Below are 17,436 nucleotides of genomic sequence, written 5' to 3' on the forward strand. Positions count from 1 at the left end.
GTGTGTGTGTGTGTGTGTGTGTGTGTGTGTGTGTGTGTGTGTGTGTGTGTGCATAGCCCCATCCTGTGATGTAGTGGTATAAAACATGGAACGCCCCTTGTTTTTCCCATGCATTTTCTGCTATAGTTGGGGAACGATTGTGCAAAATAAAAAAGGTGCATGGACGGCGTTTACATGAATTTACACTCCACTATACCACTGGCCTTACCCACAAACAGCCACTAAGAAAACCACATCGAATACTATGAGTATTTAAAATGGTCCACGGCGGTAAAGCATGACTCTCCCCATAATCTTTCTCTCTCCAGGGCTTGAGCATAGAGCACATCTGCTCTAAAATATATTTCCCAAGGACGCTGCAACCCTGGTACGCCTGACTTAGCTACCACCTAGACAACTATTTCTCTTAGGGCTGGATGATATCAACTAAAGTCTACATACTGTCACTTTTTGGTTATAATCTTATTGATATTTATTACAAAACCCTGTTATAAAAAAGAATAGAACAATTTCATCCCATAGCAGTCTACAAATCAACTACAAACAAATGCAAAAGCACAATATCACAACATAACCCATGTAATATAATACTGGTTCTCATCAACATAACCCATGTAATATAATACTGGTTCTCATCAACATAACCCATGTAATATAAACTGGTTCTCATCAACATAACCCATGTAATATAATACTGGTTCTCATCAACATAACCCATGGAATATAATACTGGTTCTCATCAACATAACCCATGTAATATAATACTGGTTCTCATCAACATAACCCATGTAATATAATACTGGTTCTCATCAACTCCTGAAAAACCTTCTTAACCCCCATCCACCCATCTTTATTTATATCTCCGTCTCGCTCTCTCTCTCACACACACACACGCACGCACGCACGCACGCACGCATGCACATGCGCACACACCTTTACACACCCACGTCCTGCCGTGCATACTGTTAATTACCCAGAATTGCCCAATTGGGATGAGCTCTCCTGTTTCTACTGGGGTCCTCCACTGCTCGGCCCCTGCCTTGGGGCCCCCTCCCTGTGGGCACTGTGACAGGGCCGCTCCAGGGGTCACTGCTGACCCCTTCCTCTGCAAGAGATGTGCTTCATTCAGGACCACAGGGTGAACAGAGCTCACAGTGCAGTGGACCAGGGGACAGGCCACACTCAGAGGGTAAAGGGGACAGGTCAGAGGCAGGAGAGTCACCAGGCGGGGAAAGGGAAAGGTGTTCAAGAGGAATACAGCTTGCTGAGGTCTTGTTAGTGGAAGGTTTGGCATCGTACAAAGGAGAAGAGGGGAGGTCTTGTCAGTGGAAGGTTTGGGACAGTACAAAGGAGAAGAGGGGAGGTCTTGCGATGGGCAGCATTTTGCTGAGGGAGTATAGTTCTTAGAGACAGCTGGTTGACAACAGACAGTTTCTGGTTAAGCTGGTAGCACCAAAAACAAAGAACTGGGGGAAAGATGCCATGCCCAGGGTACTGGGCTAATTACACTGAGTATACCAAACATGTGTTCTTAATGTTTTGTATACTCAGTGTATATTACACAACATGAGATACAGCTCTATGGCGACTAGACAGGTATATGAAGCATTTTTGCATTTTCTTTCCATACTTTGAACACAACAATACCCACTCACAATACTCCCACTCATATCCCACTCTTAAGTTGTTCATATATGGTAGCTGGTGGCAAATCAAAGACCATAGTTGTCACGAGTTACAAAGCCAGAACCCAGAAGCAGACCAGGACAAGGTAAGTTGAAACGAAGGTGAGTGTTTATTTACAAATTCAAGAGTGATGCTGAATAATCCAGGGAACAGAGCGGGCGGCGTTGGTTAGTTGTTGGGGGTGCAGTGGTTGATCCAATCATGGCTCGGCAGCCGCCGACCACCAGGCAGAGGTTGGATGAAGGTTCCGGACGAGTGATGTTCATGGCTAACGATCCGGCAGGGAATGGATGTTAGGCCAGAGCCTAAGAAGGGTGATGATCAGGACCAGGTGTGCAGATTGCTGATGGGATGCAGGTGCGGAAATCAAGAGAGCTCCCCGGAGCGTTCCAGAACCCTCGGGAAACTGGAGATCACGAGCAGAAAAACTAGTCCACAGACAGGACCCGACTCAGACTGCCGGGATCGTTACAGTACCCCCCCTCCGACGAACGCCACCGGGCGGACTCCCCGGAGCGCCAGGATGGAGGCGGTAGAAGTCACGGATGAGGTCAGCATCTAGGATCTGTCGCCGCGGAATCCAACTCCTCTCTTCAGGACCATACCCCTCCCAGTCCACGAGATACTGGAAACCCCGGCCCCGCCGTCTGGAATCCATGATGCGTCGCACCGTGTAGGCAGGACCACCTCCGATCATCCGAGGAGGAGGAGGAGGAGGCGGAGGAGGCAACAGAGGACTGAGGAAAACAGGCTTGAGGCAGGAGACATGAAAGGTGGGATGGACTCTGAGCGTCCTCGGGAGTTTGAGTCGAACTGCCACCGGATTGATCACCTTCTCCACCACAAACGGACCAATGAACTTCGGTAACAACTTCCTAGACTCAGTCCGTAGAGGAAGATCCCGTGTGGCCAACCAGACCCTATCTCCGATGGTGTAGGTGGGAGCGGGGATCCGGCGACGATTCGCCTGGAGCTGATACCGGTCCGAAACTCTAAGGAGTGCCTTTCTGGCCCGATGCCAGGTCCGGTGGCAACGACGAATATGGGCCTGAACAGAAGGCACTGAGAGCTCCTTCTCCTGAGAAGGGAACAAGGGAGGTTGGTAGCCATACAGGCACTGGAAGGGAGACATCCCAGTGGCAGATGTAGGGGAGAGTATTGTGGGCATACTCAACCCAAGGCAACTGAGAGACCCAGGAGGTGGGGTTGGAAGAGGCCAGGCAGCGTAGCGTGGATTCCATCTTCTGGTTGGCTCTCTCCGCCTGACCATTAGATTGGGGGTGAAAACCAGATGTGAGACTGACTGTAGCTCCAATGGCCAAACAGAAGGACTTCCAGACAGCAGAGGTAAACTGAGGGCCACGGTCGGAAACGATATCACTGGGCAACCCGTGGACCCTGAAAACCTCCCTAACCAGGATCTCGGACGTCTCCGAGGCAGAGGGAAGCTTGGCAATTGGCACAAAGTGGGCGAACTTGCTGAATCTGTCCACGATAGTCAGAACGACCGTGTTCCCCTCAGAAGCGGGCAACCCAGTGACAAAGTCCAGGGCCAGATGCGACCATGGTCGCCGGGGAATAGGAAGGGGGTGAAGTAGTCCAGAGCTGGGCCGATTGGTACTCTTATTCTGCGCACACACTGGACAGGCAGCAACATAACCCCGAGTATCCTCGGCCATGGCAGGCCACCAAAAACGTCTGCGAAGAAACGCCATCGTCCGAGCCACGCCAGGGTGACAAGCCATCTTGCTGGCGTGGAACCATTTGAGGACCGCAGGGACGAACCGACTCAGGCACAAACAACCGACCGGGTGGACCGTTACCGGGACCGGGCTGCGTCCGAAGAGCCGCCATCACCTCCTCCTCAATCTTCCACCTAACAGCTCCCACGACGCAGTTCCGGGGGAGAATTGTCTCGGTCTTGGACCCACTCTCCTCCGTCTTGGAGAACATCCGAGACAAGGCGTCCGCCTTGCCGTTCTTAGATCCAGGTCGGAACGTCAGGGAAAAATTGAATCGTCCGAAAAACAACGACCACCTGGCCTGACGGGAGTTGAGACGTCTAGCCGATTGCACGTAAGCAAGATTCTTGTGGTCAGTCCAGACAATAAACGGCTGCTCCGCCCCCTCCAACCAGTGACGCCACTCCTCCAAGGCAAGTTTCACCGCGAGAAGCTCCCGGTTACCCACATCGTAATTCCTCTCCGCAGGCGAAAGGCGACGAGAGTAGTAGGCGCAGGGATGGAGTTTACTGTCCGTGGAGCATCGCTGCGACAGGATGGCGCCAACTCCACATCAGACGCGTCCACTTCAACGACGAACTGACGGGCCGTGTCCGGTTGAGAGAGAATCGGTGCGTTGGTGAATCGCCTCTTCAAATCCAGAAACGCTCGATCCGCCTCCGGATTCCACTTGAAGCTCCTGATACTGGAAGTCAAGGCCGTTAACGGAGCGGCCACACGGCTGTAATCCCGGATGAATCTGCGGTAGAAATTCGCAAACCCCAAAAATCTCTGGAGCTGCAATCTCGTACCGGGCTGGGCCCATTCCAGAACCGCTCTAACCTTCTCCTGGTCCATCCTAATCTCTCCCCTGGAGATGATGTACCCGAGAAAGGATGTCGTGTGGGCGTGAAACTCGCACTTCTCGGCCTTCACGAACAGGCGATTCTCCAACAATCGCTGCAGAACCTGCCGGACATGCTGGACGTGGTCGGAAGGTTCCTTCGAGAAGATCAGAATGTCATCCAGGTAAACAAACACAAAGAGACCGATCATATCTCTCAGGACGTCGTTCACCATACTCTGGAATACCGCTGGAGCATTGGTCAGTCCAAACGGCATCACCTGATACTCAAGTGACCCATCGGTGTATTGAAACCCGTCAACCACTCGTCTCCCTCTCTGATCCGGACCATGTGATACGCATTGCGTAGGTCTAGCTTGGTGAACACCGTAGCCCCCTGTAAGGAGTCGAAGGCAGAACTCATCAAGGGCAGGGGATACTTGTTCTTGACCGTGATGTCATTCAACCCCCGATAATCAATACACGGTCGAAGAGAGCCATCCTTCTTACCCACAAAGAAGAATCCTGCCCCCAGGGGTGATGACGAGGGACGAACGAGACCAGCAGCTAGGGACTCCTTGATGTAGGTCTCCAAAGCCTCACGTTCAGGTCGGGAGATACTGTATAACCTTCCCTTGGGGTAGACAGCTCCAGGGAACAGGTTGATGGCACAATCATATGGTCGGTGGGGAGGGAGTGACAGAGCCTTCTGCTTACTGAACACTTCCCCCAAATCGTGATATGTCTCGGGAACCAGGGACAAATCTGGGGGGTTTAGCCTCAATCACCTGACTGGGAACCGAATGGGGACAGGCAGTCTTGAGACAGTTAGCATGACAATCAAGGCTCCAACTCGTTACCTTGCCCGTCACCCAATCGAACGTGGGATTGTGTTCCTTCAGCCAGGGGTATCCAAGGACCAGAGGAACATGGGAAGACGGCAGAATGAAGAATGAAATCATCTCCGAATGATTCCCCGACAACAGCATCTTAACCGGTTCAGTCCTCATCGTGATACGTGCCAGACTACTGCCGTTCAGAGTGGTCGCTTCAATGGCTTCCGGCAATTGCTCCTTGAAAGCCCCAGCTGTTCCACCAACTCGGCATCAAGAAAGCTTCCATCGGCACCTGAATCGATAAAGCGTTAATCGCTAAGCTCTGATTCCTGTTCACAAGGGTAGCCGGGAAACGGGGTCTGACAGAGGTACTGAGAGGTTGAAACTGGCTCGCTAAAGGTCCTCCCAACTTTAGCGAGCCGGGCAGTTTGACGACCGCCGGGAACAAGTGGAGATGTAATGTCCCGAGCTACCACAGTAGAGGCAGCAGTTGGTCTTACGTCTATGTTGACGCTCCTCCTTGGTTAACCCGTGCCGCCCCACTTGCATGGGTTCAGAATCGGGAGAGAGGACCTCTCCACTAATCCTTTGTGGTGGAGAATGATCGCCGTGTTCTGGTCCACCACCCGACCCGACTGGGAACTGAGAAGCTGATCGATTGGACGGACCCCCATTGCTTCTCCCTCCTTCGCTCTCGGACTCGATTATCCACCCGAATAGACAAGGCTACCAAGCTGTCCAGGTCACTAGGCTCCGGATAGGAGATCAACTCATCCTTGAGCTGCTCCGACAGACCCTGGTAAAAGGCCGCTTGCAGAGACTCCTCATTCCACCCACTCTCCACAGCCAACGTCTTGAACTCGATCACGAAGTCGGCCACGCTGCGAGTTCCTTGGTGAAGCGAAAACAGGCGCCTAGCTGCGTCCCTCCCTCGGACGGAATGGTCGAAGAGCTTCCTCATCTCGGCCGTGAACCCCTGGTATGAAGCCATGCAGGGGTCTTGTCGTTCCCAAACGGCTGAAGCCCACTCCAGCGCTCGACCACGCAGCAACTCAATCACAAAGGCTATCCTAGCCTTGTCTGTGGCATAAGAGTAGGGCTGTAGATCGAACACTAACCCACACTGCATAAGGAAAGAACGGCATCTTCCCAGCTCCCCCTCATATTTATCCGGCGTCGGAACCTTGGGCTCACGGAAGGACACAGCTCCAGACGCGGCAGGCGAGATGGGTGAAACCGGTAGTGGATCCTCCACCGGAAACTTGCGCTGGTTCTGGACCTCCGTCAGACCGGTAGAAAGGTTCCGAACTGACAACGCTATCTCCTGTAGTGCCGTGCTATGTTGTCCCAACATCTTCTCCTGATGGGAAATGGCATGGCGAACAGAGTCCAGGTCCGCTGGGTTCATTACTGGCCGGATCGTTCTGTCACGAGTTACAAAGCCAGAACCCAGAAGCAGACCAGGACAAGGTAAGTTGAAACGAAGGTGAGTGTTTATTTACAAATTCAAGAGTGATGCTGAATAATCCAGGGAACAGAGCGGGCGGCGTTGGTTAGTTGTTGGGGGTGCAGTGGTTGATCCAATCATGGCTCGGCAGCCGCCGACCACCAGGCAGAGGTTGGATGAAGGTTCCGGACGAGTGATGTTCATGGCTAACGATCCGGCAGGGAATGGATGTTAGGCCAGAGCCTAAGAAGGGTGATGATCAGGACCAGGTGTGCAGATTGCTGATGGGATGCAGGTGCGGAAATCAAGAGAGCTCCCCGGAGCGTTCCAGAACCCTCGGGAAACTGGAGATCACGAGCAGAAAAACTAGTCCACAGACAGGACCCGACTCAGACTGCCGGGATCGTTACAATAGTGGTATACTACGACGCTCGCTAGATCTACTCAAGGTTTTCTAAAGCTAGCCAGCTTCAGTTAGCCTCACATTCCAGGTCAGGCTTCATCCGTATTACGACTGTGGATATTGCAGGCTTGAAACTGCGTGTGCATGTCACACTTGTCTCGAGACAAGAGTTGCAGCACAAACGTCTTGTACAATCAGAGTACTACTAGCATTACCAGCCATGATTAGAAGAGTCACAGACACACAAAAACAGACCACTACCTCCCTCTCGGCTGGAAAACAAAACAGCTGCAGCCTTAAAAAGGGATCAACATCTATATTCTCTCACTTCATTTGAGGGATTAGGACTGAGTCTCTGAGTCTGGCAGTATGTATGCTTTTGCATAATAATCAATTGAATCCCAACCAAAGCAACACTAACTGGGGGGGGGTTTCTGATGCCAGTGATCAAACGTGGTTACTCACAACATTTATCCGACTTTAGACTGACACCTCACTGTTTGCTGTATGGGTAATTATGCAAGTTTGCATCTGAGCAGAAAAACATTAGAGGTAGCTGGCACATGTGACGCCCCTGGTGATTCGAGCTGTCAGGAGCGTCGATTAACTATGATGAATCACTCTCCCACTTTATATCCAATCAGAAAACTCTCAGGACTCCATTCTGGTCACCTTTAACTCAATTATTTTTTGGCCACATAGAGCTAGACGCAGGGACAAGGCTGGAACCCGATGCTGCTGTTGGCATTATTCTGCCATTAGGCTGCAGCTGTGAGAGTAATGTCTGGAACGGTATGCGCATTTAGCAGCTAAAGCCCCTACGACCTGTGGCTAAATCCTCCGTGTGACTTGGAGGGACAGCTATAGACTTTTGGATGAAAGTCAGACAGACAGACAACAACAGACATTCAGGAAGCTATGCGGAGCTGTGGTATAAAAAACATATTAAAAACCTTCATTGGGATCTAATCTTGAAACACCCTTGCTTTTCGTGAACTAACACTTGAACTTGACTTTGTCCTACTAGCACTGGCTTTGCTGATAGCTACTCTTTTTTTTTTTTACTGTAACTGAGATGTGGTTGTCTCACCTAGCTAACTATAAGTCATACTGGATAAGAGCATCTGCTAAATGGCAAAAAAGTTAAATATATATATATATATAATAATCAATCTCTACATCAGGGTTCACCAACTGGTGGCCCGCGGGTGGTTTCATTTGGCCCCCCAAGTTTTCTTAGCAAAAAAACCCCCAAAAAAACAATTGGCCCGCGGCTGAATCTAGCTGATGATCCCTGCTCTACATTTTCTAATATGGCCAATAAGAATGGAGGAGTCAAGACAACCCAGTGGAGATTCCCCACTCCTCCAGAATGATGTACATTGTGGAACTGTATACCTGCACCCTGCAACAGAGGGATTATCCTTTGATCCAGTCCAACAGAAGAGCTAGAGCGAAAAGACAAATCAATAGTTTCTTGTATACACAGCCTCAAGTTTCTATTTTAACATGGCTGGCTATTGATTAGCTTTCAGATGCGATGTCTCCCTTCGACAGCACACACTCTAGGAGGATTTGGAAGTCTTTAGTGGAACAAAATAACCTTGTAAAGTAGGAAGGAGGGAGTAGGGGGACGTTAACATAGAACTGCTTTCTCAGTCAATGCTCACTGAGGAGGCTGAGGCCACAACTCTGACAGATATCACTGTACTCAGACTTCAAAGGCCCGGGCTTGGCCTGTGATTGACACATCCTGACACAAACAACCAGACAGGGGCAAAGGGAGCTGCTTTATCAAAGTAGCCATTTTAATGACATTTGTTTGTCAGGTGGCACAGGGAATATCGATATGGAAACGCTGCAGATGGTTTTCAAACACATCTCCTTTTCAATTCTCTTTATCTCACACAAACATTTTAAGTTGGGGAAAGTACAGAGAGTCAAACACCAAAGCAATACCATTGAGAGAGGTTTTGGTTGGTTGTTGGAATCTATGGTTGGAACTGTCAAAATACTTCTACCAACACACTATTAAATGCAGAGCTACTCCCGGGTCCAACCACAACATTAAGAGGAGAGGTACTCCCGGGTCCAACCACAACATTAAGAGGAGAGGTACTCCCGGGTCCAACCACAACATTAAGAGGAGAGGTACTCCCGGGTCCAACCACAACATTAAGAGGAGAGGTACTCCCGGGTCCAACCACAACATTAAGAGGAGAGGTACTCCTGGGTCCAACCACAACATTAAGAGTCCTCTGTAGCTCAGCTGGTAGAGCACGGCGCTTGTAACGCCAAGGTAGTGGGTTTGATCCCCGGGACCACCCATACACAAAAATGTATGCACGCATGACTGTAAGTCGCTTTGGATAAAAGCGTCTGCTAAATGGCATATTATTATTATTTAAGAGGAGAGGTACTCCCGGGTCCAACCACAACATTAAGAGGAGAGGTACTCCTGGGTCCAACCACAACATTAAGAGGAGAGGTACTCCCAGGTCCAACCAACAAATGCTGTTCTCTTTCCTATTCCTCCCACTGGGCACAGACGTCAATTATACGTCTATTCCAACTTAGTTTTAATTTATTTATTGAAATTATGTGGAAACAACGTTGATTTAACCAGTGTGTACCCAGTGGGCTCTCCCTCCTCTCACTCTATAAGAACCCCTAGCGGCAGTCTGTTCTCATACACTGCTGGGCTCTGAGTTCATTATTAGAGTGGCATTCCAACAGCAGTGAGCTGTGTTGACAGGCTCTCAGCATCGTGTCAGTACAGGGATTTAAGGTGTTGTGTGGTCTGTCTGCAAGGTTGGGACTACTACTGATGTTTTCACACATACGCAGCTCAAGGTCGAGGACTTCAGAGAGAGAGAGAGAGAGAGAGAGCACAGGATTGGCTCCAGTTTGACAGAATGAGACAAAATACTGCTTCTGAGCAGCAAATTATACTTTTAGTATTTTCCAAAGCATAGTTTCTAACGATTTATGCCGGAGGGGAAAAAATTGAAAGAGGAAGGAGAACTAAATAAACGTAAGGACACAAGGAAATTAGGAGACAATGTCAGAATCTGATTTTATCCCAAATACAGCCACCCTTAAATTAAAATAATTTAAATGCCAAGTTGTGGGTTTATGCGCTAACCTCATAATCATCATCCTGATACAGCATCAGCTCAAACCACAAAACTTAACAGGGAAAGGTCATCTACAGGTCTCAGAAAATAATGGAGTGATATAGAAACTAATCTTTATTCATAGTAGTACTTCACAGATTTGTTGATGTCCTTATCCTTTCTTCACCGCTACCTCATCATTTAGGCAATTTCAGTCCAGCCAGCCCCTCCTGCACACCAGACTCACTATTCCATTTTGTGTCACATTTTTCCCTCGGTTTCATTTTTCTCATTGGCGCACTGAACATTAAATGACAATAGTCTGACATTTAAAGGGGCTTTATCTACAAACAGAGTGATTGTACCGTAGCTATATTTCCGTGGCGATAAGCCAGACCATTTAATAACTTATTTTAGTTTTCTTCAGTTTAAAGCTACAGTCCACTTTCACGAGTCAACCTCCAATGAGTGTACACTTTCACGAGTCAACCTCCAATGAGTGTACACTTTCACGAGTCAACCTCCAATGAGTACACTTTCATGAGTCAACCTCCAATGAGTGTACACTTTCACGAGTCAACCTCCAATGAGTACACTTTCATGAGTCAACCTCCAATGAGTGTACACTTTCATGAGTCAACCTCCAATGAGTGTACACTTTCACGAGTCAACCTCCAATGAGTGTACACTTTCATGAGTCAACCTCCAATGTTACGCCACACATACAGCAAACAAACCTTTAGTTATTCTAGTTCTTAAGATCGAGGAAAATAAAAGTATGCACATTGGTCAGTATGAAAGGCTCCAGACCAGTGAGTGTTCCTGAATACGTTCATATGAAACTGTGCTGTGTATTCATCCATTTACTCCACTGCTTGCCTCTTGGGCAGGGGCAAATGGCCTGGGAGTAATGCAAGTCCACTTGAATCTGGGAGAAATGGGTTCTCACTGCCTTCTCTATGGATCAGTGCATTACAAGATGGCAAACTGGTGGGTGTAAAAGGAACCATTTCATGAAATGCTCTTCCTTGTTCGCTTTTTCGCTCACGCATACACACGTACACACATACACACGTACACACGTACACACATACACCCATACACACATACACACCTACACACATACACCCATACACACATACACACGTACAGGCATACACCCATACACACACATACACACATACACCCATACACACGTACACACGTACACACGTACACACATACACCCATACACACATGCAAACATGCCAACATACACACAAAGTAATGTACAAAACAAATTCAATGTTATGGTACTTCATCCATGAGCATTCCACCTCTCTGTGTGAGTAAACCATTTCCCTTGATTGAAATGACCTACCATGTCTGTCCTATGACAGCAGTTGTGGCTTTTGTGACCCTTGACCCAGGAACCACTCCAAATTAAGTATGTTTCACCAATAACCTAGCCTGGCGCACAGACAACAGCATGGCACTTCTTGCTAATAAGAAGCAATGAGCTCTGCAGACACCGGAAGCCCAGAAGCATTTAATGAGCCATTTAATCGAGTGGAAACACAGACATCAATACAGGTAGTTCTCCCTGAGAGAGACTTAGGGTTTCTGTAAGGAAATGGAGGGGAAAAAAACAAGCTGCACCGCTTGTATTAAAAGAAGAAGAAGAAGAAGAAAGAAGAAGAAGAAGAAGAAGAAGAAGAAGAAGAAGAAGAAGAAGAAACACATAACTCAGCTACAGCCTCAAAGCATCTTGTGGACACTGATGTGATAAATGAGTGTTGCATAAAAGAAGGCCCAATTCGCGATCTGCTGATTTAATTCATTTGTGTTTCAAGATGTTATTAAAGTATTTTTGTCAATGTGACTGAAATTGAAAATCGAAGTCAAATCAAAATGAGATTGGGTTCTGTTCTTCAAATGAAGTTTCTCATGTGGCAACTTCCACCACATTATGAGACTGACTTACTGGGAACAGACGTCATTTCAATGTTTAGTTTTGATTTACATTTGGTTGAGATGTCAATTTACGTGAATTCAACATGAAATCAAAAAAAGATGTCACCATGTCATTGGATTAAGTTTAAAGGTTGGATGAAAAAAGAAATTCCCTTACGTTGAAAACTTTTTGGAAATCCAATCAGTTTTCCACGTTAATTCAGAGTCTTCACATATAAATCTTTGGTTGAAATGACGTGGAAACAACATTGATTCAACCAATTTTTGCCCAGTGGGAAGTGACTCACCCTGACTGCCTGGAGAAAATATTTGAAAATAATTTAATTAACTTGGTAGTAGGTGCACCTGGCACCTACTACCATACCCCGTTCAAAATCTCTTAAATCTTTTGTTTTGTCCATTCACCCTCTGAATGGCACACATACACAACCTGTCTCCTCCCCTTCATCTACATTGATTGAAGTGGATTTAACTAGTGAAATCAATAAGGGATCACAGCTTTCACCTGGATTCACCTGGTCAGTCTATGTCATGTTTTGTACACTCAGTATATACAGTTGAAGTCGGAAGTATACATACACCTTAGCCAAATACATTTAAACTCAGTTTTTCACAATTCCTGACATTTAATCCTAGTAAATATTCCCTGTTTTAGGTAAATTAGGATCACCACTTTATTTTAAGAACGTGAAATGTCAGAATAATAGTAGAGAGAATGATTTATTTCAGCTTTTATTGCTTTCATCACATTCCCAGTGGGTCAGAAGTTTACATACAATCAATTAGTATTTGGTAGCATTGCCTTTAAATTGTTTAACTTGGATCAAACGCCTCGGGTAGACTTCCACAAGGTTCCCACAATAAGTTGGGTGAATTTTGGCCCATTCCTCCTGACAGAGCTTGTGTAACTGAGTCAGGTTTGAAGGCCTCCTTGCTCGCACACGTTTTTTCAGTTCTGCTCACAAATGTTCTATAGGATTGAGGTCAGGGCTTTGTGATGGCCACTCCAATACCTTGACTTTGTTGTCCTTAAGCCATTTTGGCACAACTTTGGAAGTATGCTTGGGGTCATTGTCCATTTGGAAGACCCATTTGCGACCAAGCTTTAACTTCCTGACTGATGTCTTGAGATGTTGCTTCAATCTATCCACATAATTTTCCTTCCTCATGATGCCATCTATTTTGTGAAGTGCACCAGTCCCTCCTACAGCAAAGCACCCCCACAGCATGATGCTGCCACCCCTGTGCTTCACGGTTGGGATGGTGTTCTTCGGCTTGCAAGTCACCCCGTTTTTCCTCCAAACATAACGATGGTCATTATGGGCAAACAGTTCTATTTTTGTTTCATCAGACCAGAGGACATTCTCCAAAAAGCACAATCTTTGTCCCCATGTGCAGTTGCAAACCGTAGTCTGGCTTTTTTATGGCAGTTTTGGAGCAGTGGCTTCTTCCTTGCTGAGCGGCCTTTCAGGTTATGTCGATATAGGACTCGTTTTACTGTGGATATAGATACTTTTGTACTCGTTTCCTCCAGCATCTTCACAAGGTCCTTTGCTGTTGTTCTGGGATTGATTTGCACTTTTCGCACCAAAGTACGTTCATCTCTAGGAGACAGAACAAGTCTCCTTCCTGAGCGTAATGACGGCTGCGTGGTCCCATGGTGTTTATACTTGCGTACTATTGTTTGTACAGATGAACGTGGTACCTTCAGGTATTTGGAAATTGCACCCAAGGATGAACCAGAATTGTGGAGGTCTACAATTTTTTTTCTGAGGTCTTGGCTGATTTCTTTTGATTTTCCCATGATGTCGAGCAAAGAGGCACTGAGTTTGAAGGTAGGCCTTGAAATACATCCACAGGTACACCTCCAATTGACTCAAATGATGTCAATTAGCCTATCAGAAGCTTCTAAAGACATGACATCATTTTCTGGAATTTTCCAAGCTGTTTAAAGGCACAGTCAACTTAGTGCATGTAAACTTCTGACCCACTGAAATTGTGATACAGTGAATTATAAGTGAAATAATCTGTCTGTAAACACTTGTTGGAAATATTACTTGTGTCATGCACAAAGTAGATGTCCTAACCGACTTACCAAAACTATAGTTTGTTAACAAGAAATTTGTGGAGTGGTTGAAAAACAAGTTTTAATGACTCCAACCTTAGTGTATGTAAACTTCCGACTTCAACTGTATGTGTGTGTGTGTGTGTGTGTGTGTGTGTGTGTGTGTGTGTGTGTGTGTGTGTGTGTGTGTGTGTGTGTGTGTGTATTTGTGTGCAGTACGTGTCTTTGTCCCAGACATTATGGAAGAGAGCCTTATTCCTGAGCTGTGGACTGCCCCGAATGGCTCCTGCCTGCTTGCCTCTTCCATAAAAAATCATTGATAGGGCGTGTGTGGCTGTCAGTACACTGTGCGCAAGCATGTGTGTGTGTGTATGTGTGTGCGCAGGTGTGTGTGTGTCCATGCAATCACGCTCAGGGCTTTCCACATCGTCCTCACACATTTGAGCTGCTGTTTTAATACTACTCCATTCTATTCTCATGTGACTTAATAAAGGACAGCCAGTGTGCTTTAAGGCAGCTGTGTACCCTATAAGCTTCACTGTTATTGTTCCAGCTTTATGTCTGGTTCAGTCCATCAGAGGCCTACAGTATCCAGAGTGGAGGTGGGAATGGGGACATTGGGACCTGGGGGTCAGTGTGTAGGAAAGATCAGGAATAAACCTCATTATAATCAGGAGGGTGCTGAGGAGAATGACCAGTGTCACTGGAGATTATGAGGCTCAGGGCCAAAGCAGTGGCCTATTACAGATTAATTACATCTCACAATGCCTCCCTTTGTTCCCCACTATGAATCAGTCAGATGATCTATGAGTCCTCTCAGCCTTACGGAGACAGCCATTTTATAGGGCTGCCTGGAAGTAGGGCCTGTGGGAGGCACTGTTGACCTAAACCTCCCTGACACCCGTCCTGTCACCCATCTCACCCATAGGGTCTCCCTCTCACCCTGCCTGGCCCTTAAATCCCCCATGATGAGCAAGGATGGATGATCTGTGGGACCCGTAGCTAAGAGATAAATGTGCAACCCTCAATCAACATAAATAGCTTTTCAAAGGGGAATAAGGAGCACCTTCAGATGCTGAGTGCTTTCCTATAAATGTTTCTGTTCTGGTAGCTCAGAGGGGAAAATGTCTGGGGCTGTTATTTGCCTTGATATGAACTATGCTCCGAAGAAGCTAGACATTTCATTTTGCTTAGATGTTTGGCTGTATTCTGACAGGCATCTATAATGACTAATGTGTCATTTCCACTTTTCTGAAATTAGAGTCATTGTCCTAGAAACGTTACTTGGGTCTCTCTTGGTTTGCTCAAGGACACATCATGTTGCTGCAGTTTATGTCTCTCTATCTCCATTGTTGACTTACCAAAATTGCCCCTTGATTTAGTCCATTTAGCGATCAATATACAAAAAATAATTCACTAAAGGAATAACCATAATTGTCTATGCTTCCAGGTTATATACATGTACACTTCATGGCCAATAGTGGATTTGGCTATTTCAGCCACACCCATTGCTGACAGGTGTATAAAATCGAGCACACAGCCATGCAATCTCCATGGGCAACATTGGCAGTAGAATGGCCCGTACTGAAGAGCTCAGTGACTTTCAACGTGGCACCGTCATAGGATGCCACCTTTGTAACAAGTAAGTTCTTCCAATTTCTGCCCTGCTAGAGCTGCCCCGGTCAACTTTATGTGCTGTTTTTGTGAAGTGGAAATGTCTAGGAGCAACAACGGCTAAGCCGCGAAGTGGTAGGCCACACAAGCTCACAGAACGGGACCACCGAGTACTGAAGCGCGTAACAATCGTCTGTCCTCGGTTGCAACACTCACTACCGAGTTCCAAACTGCCTCTGGAAGCAACGTCAGCACAATAACTGTGCATTGGGAGCTTCATGAAATGGGTTTCCATGGCCGAGCACCCGCACACAAGCCTAAGATCACCATGCACAATGCCAAGCGTCGGCTGGAGTGGTGTAAATCTCACCGCCATTGGACTCTGGAGCAGTGGAGATGCGTTCTCTGGAGTGATGAATCACACTTCACCATCTGGCAGTCTGACGGACTAATCTGGGTTTGGTGGATGCCAGGAGAACGCTACCTGCCTGAATGCATAGTGCCCACTGTAAAGTTTGGTGGAGGAGGAATAATGGTCTGGGGCTGTTTTTCATGGTTTGGGCTAGGACCCTTAGTTCCAGTGAAGGGAAATCTTAACGCTACAGCATACAATTACATTCTAGACGATTCTTTGCTTCCAACTTTGTGGCAACAGTTGGGGAAGGCCCTTTCCTGTTTCAGCATGACAATGCCCCCGTGCACAAAGCGAGGTCCATACAGAAATGATGTGTCAACATCGATGTGGAAGAACTTGACTGGCTGCACAGAGCCCGGACCTCAACCCCATCGAACACCTTTGGGATGAATTGGAACGCCGACTGCGAGCCAGGCTTAATCGCCCAACATCAGTGCCCGACCTCACTAATGCTCTTGTGGCTGAATGGAAGCAAGTCCCCGCAGCAACGTTCCAACATATAGTGGAAAGCCTTCCCAGAAGAGTGGAGGCTGTTATAGCAGCAAAGGGGGGACCAACTCCATATTAATGCCCATGATTTTGTAATGAGATGTTCAACGAGCAGGTGTCCACATACTTTTGTGGGCCTACTATATTATTGACAAAAGTATGTCCACAAGGGACATAATAACAGGTGATTCCTTTTGCAGGCGAGAACAATACTTTTGCTCAGTGCTACAGTCTTGGCCATTTAAATTAGGGCAGGAAATGTATGAAAAGATTACTTAAATTCCCCTTCATATTCACAATCCCATTGCAAATCATATCAAGCTCTCTTATTCTCCATCACCTGCCACACAATACGCCACCTCAAGAGCACTGAATTGGAGTTTCTCACAACGAAGACATATTAAGACCAAGGTAAAGTCAGAAAGGCCACTATAGCTTCCATGGATAGCACCTGTGCGATCGTGAACAAGGGAAAAGATTGCCATCTAGAGGCGGCTCATAATTTAACATAAACTCACTCCACCAACGCGTGTAACGGGTGTCCTATGTGATACCTCTCCCGCATTCATGATCGATTTGATATGACCATCACAATTCAGATCGAATTGTTGACGTTGTACGATTTAAACACAGCCCAATGAACTATGCTCCAACCTGACCCATTTTTCAATTTTTCCAACTCAGCGAACACTCAGAACTATAGCTCCCCGTGCAAGTTCACTAACAATGGGCATGCATTTCATTGGGGCGAAAGAGGGAAAGTGTGAGGATTGTACAAAATTAGAAACACAATTGCACTAAGAACATGCACAGCCAGCATTTCATCTGTATACTTTCACAATGAAGC

General features: G+C 47.0%; 1 protein-coding gene across 2 annotated transcripts in view; it reads right to left on the reverse strand.

The window, feature by feature from the left end:
* LOC121553395 (GDNF family receptor alpha-1) overlaps window positions 1–17,436 on the reverse strand; it is a 91,629-nt gene that overhangs the window by 71,914 nt on the left and 2,279 nt on the right. The window contains exon 4 of one of the 2 annotated variants that reach the window (XM_041866464.2): window positions 974–1,105. The exons of the other annotated variant lie outside the window; for it this stretch is intronic. Within the exon in view, the coding sequence (XP_041722398.2) occupies window positions 974–1,105 (132 nt within the window). The remainder of the gene's footprint in view (window positions 1–973; window positions 1,106–17,436) is intronic. 2 annotated transcript variants of the gene reach the window in all.

This window comes from Coregonus clupeaformis, unplaced genomic scaffold, assembly GCF_020615455.1.
Source record: "Coregonus clupeaformis isolate EN_2021a unplaced genomic scaffold, ASM2061545v1 scaf0072, whole genome shotgun sequence".
Lineage (NCBI taxonomy): Eukaryota > Metazoa > Chordata > Actinopteri > Salmoniformes > Salmonidae > Coregonus > Coregonus clupeaformis.